Source organism: Crassostrea angulata, chromosome 2 (assembly GCF_025612915.1).
Source record: "Crassostrea angulata isolate pt1a10 chromosome 2, ASM2561291v2, whole genome shotgun sequence".
NCBI classification, from domain to species: domain Eukaryota; kingdom Metazoa; phylum Mollusca; class Bivalvia; order Ostreida; family Ostreidae; genus Magallana; species Magallana angulata.
In genome coordinates this window covers 44,902,135-44,927,434 of record NC_069112.1, presented here as the reverse complement: position 1 = coordinate 44,927,434, position 25,300 = coordinate 44,902,135, and the positions used below count along the sequence as shown (strand labels likewise).

Genomic DNA, 25,300 nt, shown 5'->3' with positions numbered 1-25,300 from the left:
TTTATTATTTTTGGTTAAAGCGAAATTGTTATCAGTGAGTGATTTACAAGTTTTTAATGTCAAGTGCTAAGCTATTTTTTTTATTGAGTCGAAATAAATTTATTTTAATTTTAGTTGGTCTTGTATTTTTAGGTCAGCTTAGCTACTCAATTGACCTATTTTACATTTTTTGATATGTGTTAAACAATCCTTTTTCATAAAATACTCTTTTTACAAAAACAGTAACTCATTTCGTACCTCTTTAATGTGTTTCATTCGTAAATGTAAGACTAACAACGCTTTATATATAGGCTCATTTTCTGATCCATTTGTATGATTAAAACTGTTATTCTGTAATAGGTCAAGTGGGGCGACATCGTATTTAAGAAAAAAAATAGTCCACGTATGAAATACACATAAACAAGTCTCAAAAGAAACGGAATACCTTGTTTGTCTGTTTGAGCATTAGTTTTATAATATAAATCATATAGGCCAAATTCTTAGCCTGGACTCATTGAATTTTTCTGTTTCATGTGTCTGTCTTCTTTGATATTTGAGATTTGCCCTTTTGTACCGGATCACCCTCTTCTTAAATAACACAACCATCTTTTTTCATAATCGTACACGCCCATGAAAGCCTTTCTCATCCATAACATTTTGTATATCTCTTTTTATACACGAATTTAGAGCACGGCACAATGTATCGCGATGATTGAATGAAATCCAAGTTACATAATATTCCTTCTCTGTCTCCCTTTGGTGAACAGTAATAGTGTCAAGCAAGTAGGCGTTCCAAACAATCTGATTCTACATCATTCAGCTGCATCTAATTATATGACATGACAGATTATGTTACAAAGTTTTAATTGTCTTGAAGAGAATGTAGACTGTCTTAAAAATGTTGATAAAGACAAGTCTTCAAGTCTTTATTCTGAAAAAGAGAGATTTTTTTTTTAATCAGAGTTTCTTTTAACGGCCGCCAACAACAAATAATAAAGTGAGTACTGTTTTATTTTAAAAAATAATAATTCAAAAAACTTGTTTCTAACAATGACAGAATGTTGTTTAAAAATGTAGAAAAAAAACAAAATTTAGAGGTAGTTTGACACATTTAGAATTAGAACATATTTCCTTCTAATGAGCGATATGCCTATTCTACAGGTTTTGATTTTTGCAATATGTGTGTGACAAACTTTTTTTCAAAAACAGTTAACCACACTTTAAAGTGTTGTGTGTGTGCCACAGTAATCTATTCAATTGTCTAATGGGTACTTTTATATTTTAATCGGTCAAATAGGGCAACTTTTTCAATTTGAAAAAAAAACATACAAAAAAAACAGAACAAACGCTTGCTTTTACGAAAATACTTTTTACAAATAGCAAAATTTTCTTTTAAATATTCAAAGTGCTGTTTCAACATGGAATTTAGGTGAAATGAAACAGCAATGGCTTGTTCAATTTTAAAATAAGAACACATTGGTTTTCTGTGAGAGTTGTGTTTCATAAGCGCCCAAAAAAGATCTTTCAGTTTTGAATACATTTTACTTATCATTAATTAGATACCATGGTTTTTTAGTTTATTGCAGCTTGTTCATTCCTGATATATGAGAGGTTCATATTTCAACGAGCTTTAAAAACAATTAGAGAAGAAAACACATGGTTTGAAGAGTTTTATCAAGATGAAGTAATTATGTTTTGTCAAAACAACCTATTTTTAGTAAATTGATTACTTTTTTTTTAAATAAGTGCTTAGCTACATTTTTTTCACTTCAGAGTCGTAATGTAGACTTTTGACACTCATCCAAGTGTTGAAGATATGTATACACCCAAGGTTGTGTTGATTATTATAAACTCATTTTATTCTAACCACTCCTGATTGTATTGTACACATTTGTAATCTTGAAAATGGATAGTTCACGTATAATATTTAAGTACAATTAAGAATATGTAATAGTTACTGAATCATCTCTACGTTCGTTGGCTGTACTGTTACATCATTTGCGGCAACTTTCCAGCAATCATTGTACAAATCCTTAGAAAGAAATGGTCTCTTTCTTTCAACACCCATAACGAAAAAGAGACACAGTGTTTGAAATAAAAACATATACAAGACGTGTTTAAGTTCAGTAGTTCACTATCACAAAAATAATGTAATGCTATCTCCAGTTTCATAAGTGCATTATAGAATGTTAATATCTAAAATTGATCAGTAATTAGCACGTTTTTATTTAAACTGCTGCCATAATTCAGTTGTTGATATAATAAAAAAAATATGATCATTTTTTAATGGAAATCTCAGTATTTTTTCTGTATTCTCCCTGAAACATGATTTTTGTTAAATATCAACAAAGCAAAGAATGTTAGCGACTGTTGTCAAATATTTGAAGTCATATGCTTCTGACACTGGGCAAGATCACTTTTTAAAGTATGTTGGGTATTGTCATACTTTTTGTCAATTTTGTGCATACTAAAAGGGAAAAGCCATTTATATATCCTTGACACATTCAAAGACATACTTAATCATAAACACAACATTTTTTTTTCTGAATAAGCATTTAAGAATTCATTTAATGGTTTAAAACGTATGTGTGGAGTTTTCTGATATAATTAAACGTTGTGTATTACGTTGCATGTAAATAAGAACTAATCCAATTATTTAACTTCGAAGTGGAGTAAGAGAAAAATATGAAATCTAAGTTACGTGTCATTTTGCGAAATATGTCATAAAAATTATTTTACGAAGATTTAGTTGCCTTTGAAGAGTATATAAACAAATTGTGTTTAAAATCTAGATGAGCATAATTCTTCAAGTCTTCATGCCAAAAAGGTTAGTTTACTAAATCAGAGTTTCTTTTAACGGCCGCCGACAACAAACACTAAAGTGAATACTATTTCATTGAAAAAATCACTTGATTTCTAACAATAACAGAATGATGTTTAAAGATGGATAATAAAAAAAAATTAGAGGTAGTTGGACACAGTGCTACTATCCTGATGACTGACGGGGATAGTTTTCGGTCCCTTAATCCTTAAAAAAAAAACAAACAAACAAACAAAAAAGATAAAAAAAAAAGAGATAATTTGAAGAAACCCCTGAGTACGATTTGATTAAGATGACCTATTATGTATTTGTCAAAACAACCTACTTTTAGTAAATGATTTAGATGTTTTAATGCCAAGTGCTTAACTGCATTTTTATAATCAGAATCTAAATAGAGACTCTTAACACTGACTTATCCGAATGTTACACGTTTGTATACACCCAAGATTGTTTATAACTTTTTAACTCAAACCACTTGAGATTGGAGTGTATGTATCTGTCTACTTGAAAATGGATGGCTCACGTCCAATATTTAAGTACAGATAAGAATGTATCTGAAGTATGTTGAATAATATATACGTTTGTTAGCTGTGCTGTGACAACATTTGCGGCAATGGTATTAGAATCAAGTATTTTTACTTAAATATCAAAAGGTTTATTGCTATTTTTGTTCTCTTTTCAATGTTTACATTTTTTCTATGGACAACTCCCCCAAAAATGCCTCTTATAACATCCACTAGAAAAGCAATCATCGCTGTTCTTTGCATTGTATTTGTATGGAACAAGTATACCCAAAAGTATTTTTGCGTGTGAGGGAATAATTGGATTGCTATTAAAAGCAATAGAAAAGGGAATGATATTGAAAATAATAATTACTGAAAATGTATCACATAAGTCAGATTATTCACAACAATATGTCATGACAGGAAGCGAAACCACCAAATATAGTTTTGTCACAGAATCAATATATAAGTAAAAAGCTGCATGGCCTACATCTTCGCTAGCCAAGGGTTTTCGGTCCACTTTTCTTCCTATAAACCATTTGCGTAAACCAACTTGAGTTGCGCCCTTTGCACATTTACATTTTAATCGAATTAAACAACAGGTTATACACACACTACGTCATTAATACAACTTGATAACATGTTGACAACCGAATATCGTAACATAATTAACGATGGTATTAAATACAAATTAAGTTCTAACCCAGGGAAGGCACGGAATGTTTTAGTTATAGTGTTTTGTAGGGACCTGTACCGGGAGTGAAAAAGTCGCCGATTTATATGAAAGCTTTCATGCTATAAAACCTCGTATCGTTGTCGTGAATATTGCGAACCAAAGAAATTAAATTAAAAACAGCTCATTAAACCCTTAAAAGCGGTAATCATAAGCAGGAACGTACAATGGATATTCTAACGGGATAGACATTCGCCATGTTTACTTTCCATGCTATCACGCGAGCTAGCAGTGAAAAATTTATACAACTTTGTTCATTCCCAGTAAAACATGCAGCTTTTAAAAGCGATCTGGTTAGACCATCATTGGGGAGGCACTGTCGAGAACTTGTGTCTTAACTTGTTAAAAACACCGAATGTTTGACCAAAGATCACACTTGTGTTTTCTTCAGAATTTTATATTTACCAGCAATGCGATTGAATCAGCTACTCGCAGCTGCATTCAATAATAAAACGAAGCTTGTCACCGAGTTTTCGTAATGAAATCCGCCAAGGGTTTATGGGGATCGAAGTGTACTGAAAACCCTTGACTGGCGAAGAGCAAGGCCTAATGGGCAAGTGTTCTCTTTAAAAAGCTAACCAAAAAGTTGTGCTAAACCATCAGGCCATCAGTTATTTCGAATTCAGATCCCCATATTGAGGAAAACTTGTAGAAAAAAAAGTTTTTAGTCAGATCATGAGCCTTTTGAGGGGTGCAAGGTAGACCTGTTTGCCTCTCGTCTTAACCATTAGCTTCCTTAGTATTTCAGTAGGAGAGCAGACTCATGGGCAATGGGGATAAATGCATTTTATCACTCCTGGAAAGGAATGAAAGCTTACATGTTTCCTCTATTCACTCAGATAAGCAAATGTATATCAAACAAAAGAATAGAACAAATAGATTGTGTATTACTGATCGTACCAGTTTGGCAAGCTCAGCCTTGGTTTCCTCTTCTGTTAGAGATGTTGATTCATGACCCAGATCTTCTTCCACCATATCCCAATTTGTTAACATCCCCTAACCGCAAACAAATACCTATATTTAGCTGCATGGAAAGTTTCAGGAAAACCCACAAAAAGAAATTCTTTTTTCAAAAGTGGCTTTCTCTTTACACTCCCAAACAAAAATATTGGCTTGAAAAAGTTATTTTGTAAATTAGTTGCTTTGCTAGCTTTGACCTCTGCTGGTAGAGCCTCAGAACTTAATGTTTATGTAAAACTCTGACACTTGCGTTTCATTTAAGATTTCTAAACCTAAAATGACTTGCAAACCAGGTAATCCTTTACAATAAATTGTGTTTAATGCATTTGACACAGATTCTTTGTGTGTTGTCAAATGCATTAGATCCTCGTAGAAAGAACAAGTAGCTTTAGAGAATTTTCAGACAACATATACAGATCTTGGTTGTTATTAAGTTTTGTTAAACCACATCATCCAGTTACAAATAGCTCTGTTTTTAAATGGTTAAAAACTATAATGACTGAAGCTGGCATTAATACAAATCAGTTTAAAGCTCATTCTACAAGGTCGGCTTCAGTTTCAAAAGCATACTTTGCAGGAGTGTCAGTATCAGATATTATGCAATAAGCACTGGGCTAAAGAGAGTACTTTAGCTAAGATTTATTGTAAACCTATACACAAGTCAGCTTTCTAACAATCGGTATTAAAAAGTACATGGGTTTTGAAAGAACACTGAGTATCATATCGAGGGTTATGAAATAAACTTGTAGATTTCATAAGCACATGTGGTGTGTGCAATGGAATCTTAATTTCATGAATAACCTTAGATAAGGCATGAAAATATCCACACCTTCCCTTCCCATTACATTCTGTATTACATTGCATTTAATATTGCATTTGATGTATTAACATTTTTATTTGATATATCTGTTCAGATCATGAACAGAAGACTAGTCTTAATGAAACAAGAAAAAAAATTATGTTATAAATTAGATATTATTAAATGGTAGAATTCATGTAGAATTTACATTGTTTTAGTTTTCCTTACAATTGTAAGGAGTAGGTCTTCTCCCTCACAAATTCGAAGAATGATTGATTTTTCAATAGGAAGTGTTTTATATGGCTATTCGTTACGTCACCTAACGGCGAGTCACTTTTATATCTTATCTCAGGTTATTCATGGAATTAGGATTCCACTACGTGTGCTTATGAATTCTACAATGTTTTGATAAAAAATAAATTTTGGGTTTGTTTGGTATGGCCACAGTTGATACGAGGCAGTATGCATAATTAAACTTTTCGTATTCATTTTTTACAAAGTTTGTAAAGTTTTTTTTTTTTCTTTGTCCAGTTAAAGAACAACGATGGACGTAGCAACATCTTGTTTAGTGGTATTTCAAGTTTCTGTGTTCATACTACCTATGGATAAAATTGATGGCCAACCGTTATATGAACACCCTCGGGAATATCCTCTGAAAGCCTCAGAGGCTAATTCATATTACCAACAAATATATGGTAAGGAAATAAAAAATGCTGGTTAAAAACTGCTGTCTTATAGAACAATATATCATCGTTTCTTCAGCGATAAATTTCGCGTAGTGTACATAGTTTGACTGTTTTGATACAAGAAAAAACAAAAACCTAGTCAATTTAAAGAATAGACCTTGAAACTGCTTGACTATCAATGAATTTTATATATTGTCTACAAATTTCTATGTTTATAATAGCATATTTTGTTTACTCAGAACGAGAGCTTTTCCACGAAAAAGAGCTTGAAAGATTACAAAAGGAACTAGAAGTGACAAAAGGTGACATATGTTTTCATCCGATAAAGTTAAGTATTCTGACTAAGTCACTGTCTGTATGTAAATCGGCTATAAAATGAAAGGTGTGTAAATGATCAATATCGTTAACTTATAGAAGAATAGTAGAAACTGTATCACTTTCCTCCCTGAGTAATTTTCTTTTTCAATCAAAATTTGCCTAACCGTATGTTATAAACTCTAGAGGCGTTAATCGTCTGCTATTTATATAATAATGTTGTTTTGTGCATGTACTATGTCTAAATAGTAGTCAGGGTTTGATACATAGTGTACGAGCTGGAGGCGGGTGCCCTCTGTGTCAAACCCTGACTACTCTTTACGCATAGCACAATGTACATGCACAGCACAACACTGTTGTTATTATGCCTAATGATGCATATATTATGACCCTTGCTACATCTATAAGTGGTTGTGACCTTTGAGTGTTGGCTATACTCTGTCCCGAGTTTTCGATTCCACCACTTTTCCCTTGATATTTCGATAATAATAAATACCTTTGTGCTCAAACTACGTTCATCCACTAATATGAAAACTCTCCAGATTATCTGTTTTCTAACGCCCCCTTTACAGCTTCAGGTTTCAATACACATCTCAAAATAGGAAGTCTACGGGGATTTTGCATTGTATCAGCCATTAATAAGTTCGGATGATACCGTTGAAAAATTACGCGAGGTGTCCAAAGTACTTCCGAATGGAGAAAAGATATAAATATTTCCAATTATGAATCTCCATAAGAAATTTGGTTTCGTTCCTTTAAACTTTCATGAGTACAAGAGGCCCAGGGGCCACATTGCTCACCTGAGCATCAATTGCCTTAATTCTGATCAAATTAGCATTACAGTATCAAAATATCTTGACAACTGAGTACAGTAGATCTTGCTTAAAAAAATTTGAAAATCTGCCAATTTTTATCAACCTCTTATGTTTTGGTAAATACCAAGCCCCTTTTGTTGTTGAACCTGTAAGAAGATTTTTCTCCATTCCTATATAACCCCCCCCCCATTTCATGGCCCCATTTTTCTCTAGGGAATCATGGTTTCATCAAACTTAAATCTGCATAACCTTTGCTTTCACACTAAGTACTGAGTTTTGAACCGAACACTTTCCCAGAATACTTTTAAAGATTGCTTTTTATATTCCTATGTAAAAATACAAACCGCCATCACGGTCCGGTCCTTCCACTAGGGACTGTGATTTTGCAAACTTGATTTTACACTACCCGAGGATGCCTCTACATAAGTTTAAACCCTATCTGGCCAAAAAGTCTTTAAAAAGAAGATTTTTAAAATTTTCTCTATATATTCCTAAGTAAAATTTCATCCCCATTGTGGCCTCACCTTACCCCATGACTATTATTTAAACAAACTTGAATATATATGATCTAGGGATGCTTCCACTCATATTTGGTCTCTCCTTGCCTAATAGTTTTGAGAAGAAGACTTTTAAAGATTTTCTCTATCTATAAAAATTCATCCCCCATTGTGACCCCGCCCTACCCCCAGGGACCATGATTTGAACAAACTTGAATCTACACTTCCTAAGGATGGTTACATGCCAATTTGAGCTTTCTTGGCCAAATATTTTTGAGAAGAACATATTTAAAGATTTTCTCTATATATTCCTATATAAAACTTGATCCCCCAATTGTGGCCCAACCCTACCCATGGGAACTATGATTTGAACAAACTTGAATCTATACTACCTGAGGATGCTTCCATTTTAATTTGAGCTGTTCTGGCTTAAAAGTTTTTGAGAAGAAGATTTTTAAAGATTTTCTCTATATATTCCTATGTAAAACATGATCCCCCTATTGTGGCCCCACCCTACCCATGGGAACTATGATTTGAACAAACTTGAATCTACACTACCTGAGGATGCTTCCATTTTAATTTGAGCTGTTCTGGCTTAAAAGTTTTTGAGAAGAAGATTTTTAAAGATTTTCTCTATATATTCCTATGTAAAACATGATCCCCCTATTGTGGCCCAACCCTACCCCCGGGGGACATGATTTGATCAAACTTAAACTACACTACCTAATGATGCCTCCACACAAGTTTAAGCTTTTCAGGCCGAATAGTTTTTGAGAAGAAGATTTTTGAAAAATACCAACGAATTTTCAATAATTCTCAATTATCTCTTCTTTAAAGAGGGCACTTCATTTGAACAAACTTGAATCCATTTCACCTAGTGGTGCTTTGTGCCAAATTTGGTCGAAATCTGCTCAGTGGTTCTTGAGAAGAAGATGAAAATGTGAAAAGTTTACAACAACGACGACAACAACGACGACGACAGACAACGGACAAATTGTGATCAGAAAAGCTCACTTGAGCCTTTGGCTCAGGTGAGCTAAAAAAGGTTAAGTTTACAATACAATAAGTTGTAAAAGTTGGTTTCTGGAAGAAGAGACTTTGAAATTTTCTTAATAAATATTGACAATTTTTTTACTTTTTTAATCTTTAGTTTTTAAGATCTGTGTACAAACATACAATTGTGAGCAAATCTCTGTATCTTGCTAATAATTCGAAGCTTAACACTCAAATATGGTTAGTAAATAGAAATTGTAAACAATTAAAACACAAGAAACATGCACTATAACAAAAAAAGAACACAATTTATTTTTTTTCGAAATGAATCATATATATACATGTACATGTATATACCTACATATTTCCGACAGCGATATCAAATTCTATTTAAACTGAAAAAACTCGAGAAAATGCAGAGCATCTCAACAAAACCTTTTGCATTAATCTACCATTACGCAAAATATAATGCCGAATTACCGATAGAATGAATTGTATTTCAGTACTTTTTTGATACATCAGATTTTGCTTAATTTGCGCGGGTAAACAGTTAACTGTTTGATTTACCGATGTCTCTGTTTGATTTGATACGTAAAAATCACGAAATACAGACGATAGTTCCCAGGTAACAAAGCATAAATAATGAAAACGAAACGAAAATCAGAACAAGCTAACACCAACGTCATGTGTGAAAACTGTCAACGCATTGAAATATTTAGCCTCAATTTACTTCACAAAATCAGCACCAATATATTTTGCATGTTTCAAAAATTTCCCTTCATTCGCGAACTGTTGCACAACAAGCAAATTCATCATAGTCAGATCGACCCTTTTTCGTGTAATGTCATGGCTGCTTTAAACAAAGAACCTCGTTTTAAATGTATGGAATACGAGTCTTGGTAAAATGGGTACGCAAACCCGGGCCGTGAAAAAATAAAAGCCGGCGCAGCTCGGCAATCGTCAATTCCAAATACGCATTATTTTGCAGCAATATTTACAGCAAATACAAATATACTGGTCCATCAAATATCCTGAAATTTTAATGAGATTGGCAGATTAATAACTGTCAATCTTTTGATTTGCCCAGGCCAAGTCTTGTCTACCAATTTTACCGGATGCCGAATCCGAAGCTATTAAACTGATTGAAACACGCCTTTCCTTTATTATTATTTTCGTAATAACTCAGATTTGAAACAGAATTAGACCTTAATTTTTGCAATTTATATTTTCCTTCCCATAAGGATAATTTATGCTAAACTACGTTGAATTGGAATCAGTAGTTCTTGAGAAGAAGATTTTTTTAACCCCTCTTTTTCTACAGTTTCAAGGTTTTCTCCGCCTTGAATACAGATCGGACTTTTATTTCTGCAATTTATATTTGCCCTCCCATAAGGAAGCTTTGTGCCAAATTTGGTTGAAATTGGATAAACGGTTTTAGAGAAGAAGTTCAAAATGTAAAAAGTTTACAGACGGACGGACAGACGGACGACGGACAAAAAGTGATCAGAATAGCTCACTTGAGCTTTCAGCTCAGGTGAGCTAAAAAAGGAATAATTTGTTAATGAAGATATTTTGGATATATTTCATTTCATCGATTTCAACTGTACTTCTTTCACGGGTATGGGTATTTTTATTTAAAAAATCATCGAAAAGTGATGGAAGCAATAACTTGGGACAGACGACAGTCCCTAATCATAATCACTGGTATTGAAAGCATTTGTTCTTTCAAATTAATCAATTGATTTGATTGATTATCTTATCAACAAGAGGATGTACAATAGGAAAATAAACAGAATTTAACATTTTTGTTATTTTCAAAAAATGAGATATGATTTACGAGAAAATGTTTGTTTAGCAGACGAAATTTCATTGGTCTTTTTGTACATTCTCTATCAAATGTCATTTGAGGAAAAAGTGTTTTTGTGAATCTAATGAACAGTTAATTTAAAGAATATTAAATCAATTTGTTTAAAGTTTTATTAGAAGTATTAACTTTAAAATACCGTCAAAGAAGGGTATTTTTGTAAAGATTGATAAAAGAAAAATGTTTCTTTGAATGCATTGGTTTCTTTTTTTTTTTAACTCAGATACATGTGGAACACATGATTTGCGATCTATTTATCAAAACCCCAGTCCAAATGGTACTAAAGGTAAATTTTAAATGATAATTTAAATTCATAATATTATAACATCACGTATACACCCATAACTTTTTCTAACTTAAAATTGTTGAAAGCGTGATCGATCATACGTCTTGTGTGGGTAGTGGTGGTGGTGGGGGGGGGGGGGTGAGTGTATTTGAATATTGCTGTTCATTTTCTTGATTAACAAATGTAACACTATAATATGACATATGAAAATAAAATTTAACATTTTTATTTTAAAGATGCCTCTTTCACTATAAATAGATAATAGACAATATTTAAAGCTACTGTGCAAATAATAAAGACTTTATAAAAATAGCTAATACATATTTGCAATGTAAAAAGCACTGTATTTTCACGACTGTTACTACATTCTGATTCTATTAGTCGGACATTCATCCCTGTTGGTAGAAGGCTATAGTGGTCGACTGTTATAAAAATTTCGGTATTTTGTTTATAAAGATAATTATATAAAATGAGGGTTTTTTAAAGAACTAATTTAGTATGCGCAACATAGGCATCTTAATTCACTGATATATGTGTTTTGAAAAGTGTCATTAGACAAAATAAAAAGTTATATTTCATTTTGCAGGATCTAGTGGAAAAGGGTTTGTAGTTTTATTCATGAAAAATATAGTCACTACAACAAAAAGTGTGTACGTCACATCTGAAAAGGACGTCCAATTGAACATCACCACCTCCTCTCGTCTAGACCCATCAATAAAAAATAAGATTGAAAGGAATATCGTTGCCAATTTAAGTCACCGTGTAATTTTTCCCTCAGCTCTTGAACTAAATTACTTTAAGAAAGAAGTAAAGTCAGTTTTAATTGAAACTTCTGAGGATGTAAATGTCATTAGTTTTGACGATGGGGATCGGACTGCTGGAAGCACAGCCAACATCCCAATACACAAACTCTCAACAAAATATATAGTGATATCAACAACACCAAGTCAAAAAAGTCAGCTAGCTGTAGCAGCTATTAAAGACAACACAACAGTTTCAATAACGTTTAAGATGAAAAAAAATCTTATTATCAAAGGAGAAGTATTTCACAACGGTGGTGTGTTTTCGTTTTCACTCGATCGTTTTGAAACCTATCAAATTGAACATTCGGTAGATTTAACTGGATCAGTCATTGAATCCTCATTACCTATAGCAGCCTTTTCAGGAAACGATTGTAACCAACTTCATGGTTTGGGATTTTGCGATCACTTAATAACACAATTACCACCAACTGACAATGTGGACAAAACCTACATAATTCCTCCAAGTTCAAATGACAGGGAAACAATCATACGCATTACAGCAATAGAAAAAGCAGACATTATTTACATGATCGGATCTGTAAATAAAACTTTAACTTTAAACAAACTTGAATTTTTCGAAACCCAAATATCGAGCAATCAGATATGCTTCATTGCGTCTTCAAACCCTGTAATAGTAACAGGGATCGGTTTGCCTTCAAAAACCTCAGATTTGAGTGATCCATCAATGACAATTATTCCAGGAATAAACCAGTATCTTAACTACTTCAAAGTAGTTGTACCCAGTGGATTTGTCAATAACTTTGTAACTATTATGATTAAAGAATCCTCAAAAGATCTAATTCGCATCAATAGCACGGTAATATATCCATGCAATATCGTTTTTGAGGGAAATGTGTTGGCTGGAAAAATCAAATATAGCGTGAGATCAATACGAGTAGTAGAGGGAGTCCTTACTGCGTTTTCATTGGACGGTGTAAAATTTGGAATGCTTTTTTCAGGGGTACAAACAGCAGAAGCGTACAGTTTTTCTGGAAATTTTTTGCTGCCATGAAAACTTATCTGCTCCTTTATGTTACTTCCTACAAAATAATGAAAAAATACGAGTGTTAAACAGGACAATATAATCTTGTGCTGACATATTAAATGGTTATGTTGCTGATGTTTTGTGTTGCAATAGCTATGCATTTTATGTATCATTTGTGTATTAATATATGAACAGGCATTTTTATGCACATTTGCGTGAATATTACTTATTGAGATTAGAAAAAAAACACATGAGTGGATAAGTAGTATTTTGGCTATGTTTACATTTCAAATGATATTCCAGCTTGTTTTGCTTACTTTAACTAAACAAGACTTAACTAAACTAAATTAAACTTAACTAAACTAAATTAAACTGAACAAAAATAACTAACTATTATGAAAAACCAAACACTGTTAGTATTTTTTTAGTATGCTAGTGCGTTTTTCCTGCTGTTAATTTTAATTATATACATACAGAACTCTTCTATTTTTATATCTATATTTGTTTAAAGTGTATTTCACATGAAATGTAAAAATGCTGTTCTTTTTTGTTGTTGATAAAATTGAAGTATTACAGTAAACTTATTTTGCTTTAAAGAAATTGTTTTGCAGTAAATCATACGAATTCCAGCGATCAAAAATGTCGGAAATTAGTTTTCATTGAATTGCCAACTGATGTTGTAGTACATGTAACAGACACTAGTTGGCATCCTAACATTTCAAAACGATGATCTGTCGATTAAATTAACCCAAGAAACCAACGTATACATTTACTTCTACAAATTAGTCAAACAAAATGGATATATTGATAACTTTGTACCTTTTATATTTAAATAATACTTTTGGAATTTCAATTGTACCAACAGTAGCGCATGTTTTGTGCGACATAAATTGCAGGTTTTTTTTTTACTATAGGATGCATTGTAGCTCATATGTCGTGCATCCGATTTTCTTAAACCGGGAACTACAGATCTGCAGCTATTGAAGATTATGCTTCCATCATTTATGATATGCATTTTCCCATGTTAAAACTTGATTGATGCGCCTCTCTCTACACAAAATATGCACAAATTAAATAATAATAAATTTATCATATGACGTAACATCTACTAGTGCACCGCAAACAGTCAGTTGTTTATTTTTAATATTGTTGGACTTATTTGACTACAAAGTTGAACACAGAGGTAATTCTAATGTAGTTTAATATGTTCGTACCCATTTATTTCTTAGCATTTTTACGACTTGTTGTTTTGTGTGACGTCATAGTTAACATTTTCCATACTTTCTGGTCTGTACTGTGGAAGTTAATTAACTATGTGTATAATCACTTTAATTATATTCTTTTATCGGGATTCCAATTAGTTTTCTTCTCTGGCATTTAAAATAAAGTGAACAGTTCATTCTTTAATCTTTTTTTTAATTGTTGGATATCTAATCATTCAAATTGTGCTATTAAATACCAATTCCGACTGCTTTTAAGTCAATTCGTTACTACTTACGGATATGAAAGAGGCACGTGACCATATCCTATGAAATTAATTACCATAAGTTTGATTGACAGATTCAGCCAGTTTGCTGATGTCCAAAGCTATAAGTGGTAGTTGTACACAATTAATTCTTTGAAAAAAAAAATGCATGCTTATTACAACTTAATAGTGTCACTTGTAGTTCATTGGAATGTGTTATCTATAAATGTCATATTTTGTTAACTGTATAAACATGTTGATGAATTGTGCTTTTTAATATTGTATCGGCACGGTGGTGTTTTGTTTTTTTAAGGATATAACAATTTTGATTAAATGATAATACATTGTATATTGTTTTTTTTATTAATAAAAAGGTTCGGAAGGAATTCTGATGAAACATTTCAGACGGTTGTCGCACGCTTTACACGCCTTAGGTGACCCGCAATTTACGAATTCGTTGTAATGATAAAATTTGTTTTTTCATACAGACAATTTTCTGAATTGAAAAACTCAACAATCTAACTCCTTTATTCTAAAATTACAATTTCTTAATCGTAAACTAATAGATAACGGTCAAATAACAGGGTAACGGAAAATTGCTTTGGTGTATACGATTGCAAATACCGACGAAGGGGGTGAAAATAACGTGACGTGGTCATGGTCATGGTAAAAATAGTCCTTAAAACAGAGATATTGATAAAATGAAAAAAAACTTATTTCATAGCGTTATTTTTATTTAAATTTCGTGTTATTTTTAAGGGCTCTGAACCTTTAATTAAAATGTTTTGTTAAGTATATTGAAAATACAAATTGCTCTTACAGACGGCGGGTTTTCATATGTATCGTTTATGTAATAATGGAGTATGTAGCTACTAAATATGGATAAAAATCTGATATTTCCTAAATATCATGTACTTACTAATAATAGCAACGATTTGGGGTTATCAGAAAGAAACTATAAACAATGTAATTCAATTCAAGTTGACCAAGAGAGAAAAAAATAATTTCAGGTATGCTTATCTTCTTAAGCAAAAAGGCTTATTTCGTGCGCTTTTTATAGGTAAGACATAAGAAATATGTTTTTATATCATTTGTGTATCATTACACTAGTTCGATTGTACTTAGTTCAAAAAATAAAAATTGAGAAAAGTATAACTTTTAAATGGTAATACGTACATGTACTGCTAGGTTTTCTCTTTTTTTTTTAAAAGTAGAAAGTTTTCAGAAATGAGTAAAAAAGGTGTTATCATCATAAATTTGATTTCTACCGTTAATAATCCGTCATTATTTCGCTTATGAAACAGAAAATTGGAATTGGAAAAGAAAAATGGACGAAAGCTGGATTTCAATAGACGATATTTTATAGGAATTGCCTCATGTTGTAGGGCAGAATTGTTATTTGCCCTCTTTGACCAACCGACTTTGAATGAGAAAGGCAGAGATATGCATGACAAATCTAAACACTAACACAAAAGCAAGTTTAAGGAGGCATAAAAAATCAAAACTTATCATAAAACACCGGTTTTTCTGCGTTACAATTTTCAAAATAACTAGTCTAAATTAGTTTAAGGAGAAGGAATTTTGGTATATCAGCATAAAACATGTCCGCCGACTGGAGGTGTTCTTGCAAAATTGCTCCTATTGAAAACCATCTACATTTATTACTTAAATCATACACATGTAAATTTCCATATCAATATTGTGCTTATGTCTGAGTATTTTTTTCTGCAAAAAAGTATGTAAAGTACAAGGCTACCCCTTTATAAAGTGTACACTCTTAAAGTAAGGATAATATCACAACATCTAAAGCTCTTTTTTAAAACCACAGTGAATGGTTGCTCGGTCATTGAATCATGAAATTTGATGTGTTTTTTTTTTAAGTACTGAAAATCAAAATACAGACTGGCGTTTATTAAGTCGTTACATGGAGTAAACAGGTCGGTACGCATTTGTTGCTACAGTTTGAAAAGAGGGATACAACAATAGTTTAAAGAAACGAAGTAATTTGACATGCTAATTTTTGAGTTATAGCTCCATGACGCGAATGATTTTCTTTATTAGACTGCTTGATCTTTTTCACTGCGTCAAAGCTGCATACCTTTTATTCATTGTACCATGAAAATAAATAATATACACGTATAATGTTAATTCATTCCGTAAATTGATTGCATTTGATTCGGTAATGGACAATAAAGTATAGGTTATGCAGCAGTTTATGCAAACTTTGCGAGTTACTAAGGATAAGTCTTTGTTTTATGTAAAATAAAGAAAGAAGAACGTATTTACTTGTTTGCTTTTTGTATGGTCTTTGGTAAAAAAAAAATTATAAGTTCAATATTTAAACTATTTTCATTTTTTTTATTTTAATAGCAATTCGAATAAATTTGAAGGAAAAAGAAATCCAAATGGTAAAAATTTAGAATTGTATGCGGTAAACGTGAAACTATAGAGTGTTTTCAAAAAATTACCATACTGTCCAAAAATAAAAAGAGTTTATTTTCTAGATTAACCCTAGGAAATCGGGATTATTAAAAAGAAAAAAAAAACATGAAATAAATATTTTAGGAAAATATGCTAGTTAAGTCACATATTCTGACCACAATTTAAACCTATTCAAGTGCACTTCTAAACTGAACATTATTAAATTTAAAAGTTTATAATTCTAATGCGGGTAGACTGATGTCCTTGAATGGTTTCGATGAAAAAGAGAGATATTTAGTTGAACTTATCAGGCACTTTATCCAGCAGCTGCGCTTTTAAAGAGCCACTAGATCCTAAGATATACCTGTATAGATCCTCAATAATAGAATCTATTTACACTTATCATTTAGTAAATTACAAAAAAATACAAATTCATTTTCGAAAAAACAACAATTTATTTGTCTACCTGTTTAAAATTGAGAACCAGAAAAAACCCCAAAACCAAACCCAACTGCCCATATTTTTTATCTACTTTAAATAAGATATTTTTTTAATATTAGCCTTATTTATATCTAACCCACTCTGGAACTCCGCATTATCTAATTTAAATTTAGAATTTATTAAACATATATATACATATTTTATCAAGTTTGATTCAAACACCACTTTCACACACTACTGAATTCAAAATCCACTGATATTCCCAAAAATTGACTGACATTGTCTGACATCCACTGTACATTAACTGTACCTCACTGTACATTTCACTGACTTCCACTGTACCCCTCTGTACATTTCTACTGAACAACACTGTATCCCACTGTACACCACTGTACAGTCCTACTGACTTCCACTGTACCCCACTGTACGCCACTGTACCGGGCACTGACCATCACTGTGCCCCACTGTACGCCACTGTACTATTAATTTGAGAAAAAATCGGATTTTTAAATCTTCAGGATATTTTTTTTCTTCAATATTTATTTTTATTATGCTGTATATAGCATTCACATTATGCATAGATACAAACTGACAGAAGAATGCAACGGGTCGTTAAATCTATTTAGTATGTTTTATTTATTAACGTCTATTGTTATTGAATGTTACGGTCACAAAATTATGATAATGCCCATAGCTATCAGGTGAAAGTTATGAATGTTACATGTTGAATCTGATTATCAAAAAAGTGCATGTCAATATGTTTATTCTGCCAGTCAATGGAAAATACCCCCCCCCCCCCCGCCAACCAGCAAGGTACATTATCATTCCTTATTGATGATATACGACAAGCCCTTGTTTAAATGATCGGGTTCCTAATTCCCTGTGTCTCATGAGTCGCTTTAACCCACTGAAAAACAGTCAATTAAACACTGAATCCACAAAATATATTCATGCTTGTTCGTGTACACATGTCCGTGTATCATGACTGCGCGCTTGACTACACAGGTACATTTTGAAGAAAGCGGGCGAGTTTCGAGCTCATATGTTGATTTCTTTTGATTAAAATTATATTTAAAATTTCATTGCAAATGTTGGGTTTTAATTTTGCAAAATAACATATAATGCAGAATGCATTTTAAATTTTAAACAGAGAGAGAGAGAGAGAGAGAGAGAGAGAGAGAGATTAATCAGAAATCGATTAGGGTAAGAAATTGATTGTCTATTAATTGCAAAACCCCTTGCATGTATATCACTTTCTGAATATTGTATTGGTATCATATGTAGTCGTAGAAAAGTTCATTATAAAATCTATGCTGGAACTGGTGGTTGTGATGCCGTAGGGGAATTTTAAGGTGCTTATTTCTTTCTAACTCCGGGCCTCAATTTTTAGCACTAGTAAATTCATGAGAGAGAGAGAGATTAATCAGAAATCGATTGGGGTAAGAAATTGATTGTCTATTAATCTGCTTCTTTTACATACCGATTATTTTCTTAAGTCTCGAGTTTATCTCTGCCAATTAACTCCTGGGTTCCAAAAAAAAATCTGCAAACTTTAAGTCGAAAAATAAAATGTAGTACAGAAAATACATCCCCCCTTTTTTTCCTCATCCACTTGCAAATTGACACCCCTTGCAGTACTGTGCTATGTCGAAACGATTCATGTTAAGCATGAATATTATGTTAATAGAATTAATCTTTTATGCATTTTTGTTTATTTTTGACCTCGGTGTGGAATAACTTTTAAATAGATATAATAAATCCCACTTTTGTAAGCATTAGATGCAAGTCGACCTAATTGTAAGTAAATAAAAAAATCTTTTAAGACAGATTCTAAATAATTATGATCCTAAGGCACCCGGCAACCGTAATGGTTTTTTTAATCAAAAGTGAAAATTCAGATTTTTGTTTTAACAGTGTATTTCCCCGACGTTTACATCTATTTATACCTAGGCTACAGCACATATACACAGGTGGTCAGTTTTCACACCTCGACGCAGTCAGCCGGTCGTGTGTATAGTCTGCGCCTTTTTCTGTTTGTTCCGAGTTTTTCATTGTTCCAAGACAGACAAAAGATTTTTATCTGTAGACATACACAAAGAAGGAGACAATACATGCATCGTCGATATTAAAAATTACTTTTTAGCGTTGACTTTCATTCATTAAGAATTTAAATGACAATCATTCAATAACGAACTTCAATTCAAATTATTTGAATCCATGGACATTATCCCGTAACTAGAAATCATTTTTATGCCAACAAGTACAATTAGCCGCTGTCAACATAACTACACATGTTACCGGTGGTACTTTATTCAAATACTGAAATATTTGTACGTTAGCATGGAGAGAGAGAGAGAAATTATCCTGTTTGCTATGATACAATATACCAATATACTGGTTTCAGTAAATAAAGATAAAAAAACGAAAAATCAATTTAAAGGCCGAACATTTTTACCGGGTGGTAAATCTCAGGTGAGGGGGGGGAGGCTTAATTTCTAGAGGTGTGAAAGCCTCCGGGGCTGGAAGTCTACCCGCATGCAGTCGTGAACGCTGATAATCACTATACACAGGAAGCAAATATTACACAAGATATAAATGATTAGTCAGAATTGGTCTTTGTTTGATTATCTTATTGTTCTAAAGACAACATGAAGCGATTACGTGTCGTCCGGATTTTCTCTAAGTGTGTAAAGCAAAAGTTGGTAAACTACATGTAATTCTGCCCCCCCCCCAAATTTAACTCGGTACATTGTGTTTAGCAATCGACATTGATTAAGACGTTAATTTTAACAAATATAATTGTGTTAAAAAAACCACACGATCAGTTAGAATGTTGAATGTAAAGGCAGCCATTATACGATGACAACTAATGGAGTTCGTTCTCAATGGAGTGACGTTTTCGTGCAACAAGTTCCAACTGTCTGTATAACCAGTAAATACAGTTTTTATAGCTCATAAGTTTGTTTTAAAAAGAAAATTTTATACGCATGATTTGGGATGCATGCTCATTCATCTTTGTGGAATTTATTAGGTCACAAACATTAAACATGATTCAAATATAAGTTGCGTATTTTCAATTACTGAATAATAAAAATATTTTTCTCATTTATCCGACCTGTACACAATTTACCTATTACGGTAGGAGAAAATAAATATGTTTGCCTATTAAATGAAATGTCGTTTATAATTGAAGAGATGCTACAATTAAATTGTGATGCAGGGGGTGTTTATGCCTTCGTGACCTTGGTCCATAAACATTTGGGAAGATAGTTACAACATAAGAGAGAGAGAGAGAGAGAGAGAGAGAGATGTCGATATATTTTTTTCTTATTAAAACTATGTAACTATATCATGACAACATTCTTAGCCGTGCAAGAGAATGTACATGTAGATGTATGACATGTGGTGATAACGAACAGTGTTAAAATTCAAAAGTATATAATTTAAAGTACCGTAACAGAGTGAAATATTATTTGAACAGTGTACGTTTTCACCACATTCCATTTTTAATTTAACACTATACAATGTACTTATTTTGATATCAGCGACTGCTGGGGGAGAGGGGAGGATTTATAAATATTTAACATGTTTAATATCCGACTTGATTTAAATGATAAAAAACGCGTCTAAAATGATGAATATAAAGATAATTTTGTTTATTCATTAATGTTATATTTTTAAAAATACATATTTCAACTGGATTTAATACTCTCAAGATCACATATACCCCTATAAGGGAATTGCATAATATCTTGAACAAGGTGTCAGACTGACAATTTACAAGATTGAATATTGCTACACTCACACCTTTTGATCTACTGAAAGTATGTATACTATACACAGACACTGCCTCACTGATCTTCCTGTGAAGTAAAACTTCAAAGACATTTTAAAGTCCAGACCAGTTGGTTATCTGCTCTCTTTTGAAAAAAAAAATCAGTATGCTGAGCAATATAGTGGATTTTTTTTTCTATAAATTGTAATACATTGTTTTAAATTTTCTGAATTTTAAAACTTTAATGTAACATGTAAACTAATACTATTTTTTGATAATATTGATAAAATTAAATTCATTGTAAAAAAAAAAAACCCTCTAAATATTTAGTTACTAAAACATTAGTATTGAAATATATATATAAATACTTCCCCCTTTTAATTGGATGAGTTGCTATATTTTGTATGATATTAACTGGATTCTGAGTTTTTAATACATGCACGGATCGGAGGATCGGGGGGGGGGGGGGGGGGGGTCAGAAGATAATTCAATTTTATAAAACTTACATTGTACAACTATCCAAAATATGTCTAAGCTCCCCGAGAAATCGATGATATCCCTGTCTTTTCCCTGACCGCGCATGTCATTATATATGAACTTAAAGAAATGGAAGCCCATTTTCTCTCTTGTAAGCAATAGGAAAGAATCAAAACAAATCCAGATTTTGGTCTCAAATAAAGTAAATATTCAATTCATTGTTCAAACATATCAATAACTTATAAAAACATAGGTACAGTGGGTTACAGTTGTGTACAGTGTTTGTCAGTACCCTGTACAGTGGTGTACAGTGGGGTACAGTGCTGTTCAGTGCCCCGTACAGTGGTGTACAGTGAGGTACAGTGCTGGTCAGTGGGTAGGTACAGTGCTGTTCAGTGGAGTACAGTGGCTCTGTACAGTGGGGTACAGTGGGATACAGTGTGGTACAGTGGCTCTGTACAGTGGGTGTACAGTGGATTTACAGTAGGGTACAGTGAATATACAGTGGATGTCAGACAATGTGAGTCAATTTTTGGGAATATCAGTGGATTTTGAATTCAGAAGTGACATTTAAACCATTCTATTACAAAGTGTATAAAAAATTACGAATCGAGTTGTTATCTTAAAGTTTTGTTTTTTATAATAATGTAGCACTATTAAACTGTTAATAAACCTCATATATATTTGAAAAAGAAATTGCACTTTGCCTTTAATAAATAGCTATGTAAACTGTTGAAATGTGAAGTAATTATTTCAAGCATATTAAACTTATTTATATAAATAAATGCTTTCCTAACCTTCAGTTCAAAATCAGCGGTTTTTGGAAAAGCAAAGACGGGTATGTATCTTTCATTTGCAACTAAAAGCTAACAATAATTTGTTTTTGGTCGTTTTGATTCTCGATTATACATCTTTGGTTTATATGAAAGGTTGTGTTATGAAAAACGATTTTCATACCGTATATGAATTGCAACATAAATGTATGCTATTGTTTTTTTTTCAGAAACTCACATATAAAATGAACTATTTTAGCGGATATGGGTTACCACGGTTTAGCAAGGATCTAACTTCAGAATTTCAACTAAAACCAGAGGTACATGTACCAGCGAGTGTCTGTTCAAAGATGTATTGTTCTTATTTATTGAAATTAAGCATGTGTCAGTTTTTTAAAGTATTTGGCCATTCAGGAAATCAGGATACAATTTTAGAACGTAAATAAAATTAAAGAAGACCGATACGATGCAAAAGTTTATTGAAGGGTTATCAGTGATACAAATGAGATGTTTTAAAAAATAAGTTTGCTCTGGCCCCAGTTCTTTGAATTTATATTTGTTTATGCGTTATTCCCAATCCCCTTATTTTAATTATGGTAAATCTACCTTCATGTGAATAATGTCGGAATTGATCGAAAGAAAGGGGCATTAAAGAAAAAAAATTAAGAAAAAAAACACAACAATTCAAAACCAAGCTAACAATATCAAGTCTTATCTATTTATGAAACATATTTGCGTATATTTTCATCATTGTTTTGAATCATGGTTTTGATCAAGATATCAAATACTGAAGCAATGTATGTTCGATGTTGAAATGTATGTATCATAGAAACTCTATTTTAGAAAGACAATTAGTTCTATGCAAGTTTAAAACAAATTTTATATTAAATATTCACAAAAACCCTCAAAACTATATCATATTTTATAATATTTACATTTTCCAGTGTCTTTGCCTGTGATAACACTACGTATCGATATTGTACTATATAACCCATAATACAAATGACGCCAAATCGAGGCGCTAGCGGGTTTTGCTTATTAATATTTAAATATATAATCGTACGATGGCTTAAAATTATATAAATATAAGTAATAAGGAATCATTCTTTGAATATTATGAGATGATAATTTCGGTCGGGGTGTGATCAAATCTATCATAAAGCCCTTCGGGCTTTATTGGATTTGATCACGCCCCTACCGAAATTATCACCTCATAATACTAAAAGAATGATTCCTTATTTATTGCGCGACTAAATATAAAAAATATAACTTATCAACAATCAGTAATTACGTTCTTTCACACAAGCATTATGATATAAATTAAGATTTATCACTCTTTACTGGCTTTTTATATTATACATATAATGAAAAGCGATATTTGTGTGTCACAATGTAACTATATCGTATTTATTACCTTTGAAGTGCGAGTTTTTTGCATGAGAGTTTTAATTATGGTATCACTTTATAATTTAAAGTCTACAGATCGTTTCGTTCAAGTGACTAGAACTTCAGGACGCTGGAGAGATTTAGTAGACCCAAACAATGATTCAAACAACACATACATTTACAAAGGATCCCAGGTACGGTAATTGGTGTTGATTTTAATTTATACTTTTAAAAGTTAATCTTCTTTTTCATATATAGTATCACATACATACTATATTTAGTCCAGCATACTTGTTTTATGTATAATGTCAATACAGCATTCACCTAAGACTATTAATTTAACATGCCTTGATAAAATTGTAAATTTGAATAGTTCTTACATTGAGTAAGTTAATTATCTATATAATAAACCTGTTGACTTTTGCATGCGGTTCATGGATGTGTCTTACATGCTTTGGCTATTTAAAATTAAGAGATTATTAAGAATTTGGTCGGATACTTTTATAAATTCATCATTAGTACCTGTGGTATGAGAACAATATGCATGTCATCCATTGATTTTGCTGAAGACTGGCCGGCTAAGGTACTATCCCCTGTCAGAATTTTTGAGCTGCAGTGGTACGTGTATCTGGCTAGTGATCATTGGACCTTTTTTTAAAAAACATAACATAATTTTGTCCTTCACCTATCTACAGTAAATATACATAATTATCAATTATATATAATTATAGTAATCGTGTCTTTGTTTACACCCTTGAAAAAATCATAAGGGTTTATATATATATTAAAGATGTTCATTAATTATTTCTTTTAATGACAATAAATGGTACGGTTTATTTCTAGTCAACAGAACTGGAGGGCAAACAAAAGAATTCCAAAATAAAGTTGTATGTGGCGATTTTGATACTTTTTACTTACCTGATCGTTTCCTGCATTGGAGTAGCTGTTGTGTCAACCATGTTATATCACGAGCAAAATAAACACAATAATGATGGTACGTATAACATTTTTTTTTATCTTTGTTTTGGTTTGATTAACGAATTAAAACGTTCATTATTTAATATCCAAAAAACTATATACACGTTATAACAGTAGTTTAAATTCTAGTTTTGATCTTCAGTGCAAATTTGCTTTAGTTTATTTATTTAATATATACTGTAGAATTGAAAATTGAAATATTTCTTTTTCTTTACCAAATTTACTGTTATTGAATAAAGCGTATACTATTTTTTTTATTTCATAAAATTACTTCTCTATGAAAAAAAACATGAATACAAAATGTATATCATTTTTTATTGACACTTTGCAAATGGTACAGTATATCAAAATTTATAAAATTAAAAGAATCAAGGCAGTTCATAATGTAAGGATAGGGAAATAAAGTGCATAAATATACCTTATTGATAACTTACTTAGCCTACTACTACATCTTCGTATGTAGTTATACTACGAAAATACTTGTTGATAACACTTAAACACAGTTTAGCTAAACGTATATCATACAAAACTGACTATGGATATTT

General features: G+C 31.9%; 2 protein-coding genes across 2 annotated transcripts in view; both read left to right on the top strand.

Moving 5' to 3' along the window:
- The first annotated feature begins 6,331 nt into the window (after nucleotides 1-6,331).
- Nucleotides 6,332-13,442, top strand: LOC128171307 (uncharacterized). Its single transcript, XM_052837074.1, has 4 exons — nucleotides 6,332-6,490; nucleotides 6,721-6,783; nucleotides 11,189-11,251; nucleotides 11,838-13,442. Exons 1-4 carry the CDS (start codon nucleotides 6,340-6,342, stop codon nucleotides 13,064-13,066), a joined length of 1,506 nt encoding a protein of 501 aa, XP_052693034.1. The 5' UTR covers nucleotides 6,332-6,339; the 3' UTR covers nucleotides 13,067-13,442.
- A 9,158-nt stretch (nucleotides 13,443-22,600) lies between these two features.
- LOC128174390 (NKG2-A/NKG2-B type II integral membrane protein-like) overlaps nucleotides 22,601-25,300 on the top strand; it is a 7,789-nt gene continuing 5,089 nt past the window's right edge. The window contains exons 1-3 of the mRNA XM_052839953.1: nucleotides 22,601-22,711; nucleotides 23,867-23,971; nucleotides 24,621-24,771. Coding sequence (XP_052695913.1) covers nucleotides 22,601-22,711; nucleotides 23,867-23,971; nucleotides 24,621-24,771 — 367 coding nt within the window. The remainder of the gene's footprint in view (nucleotides 22,712-23,866; nucleotides 23,972-24,620; nucleotides 24,772-25,300) is intronic.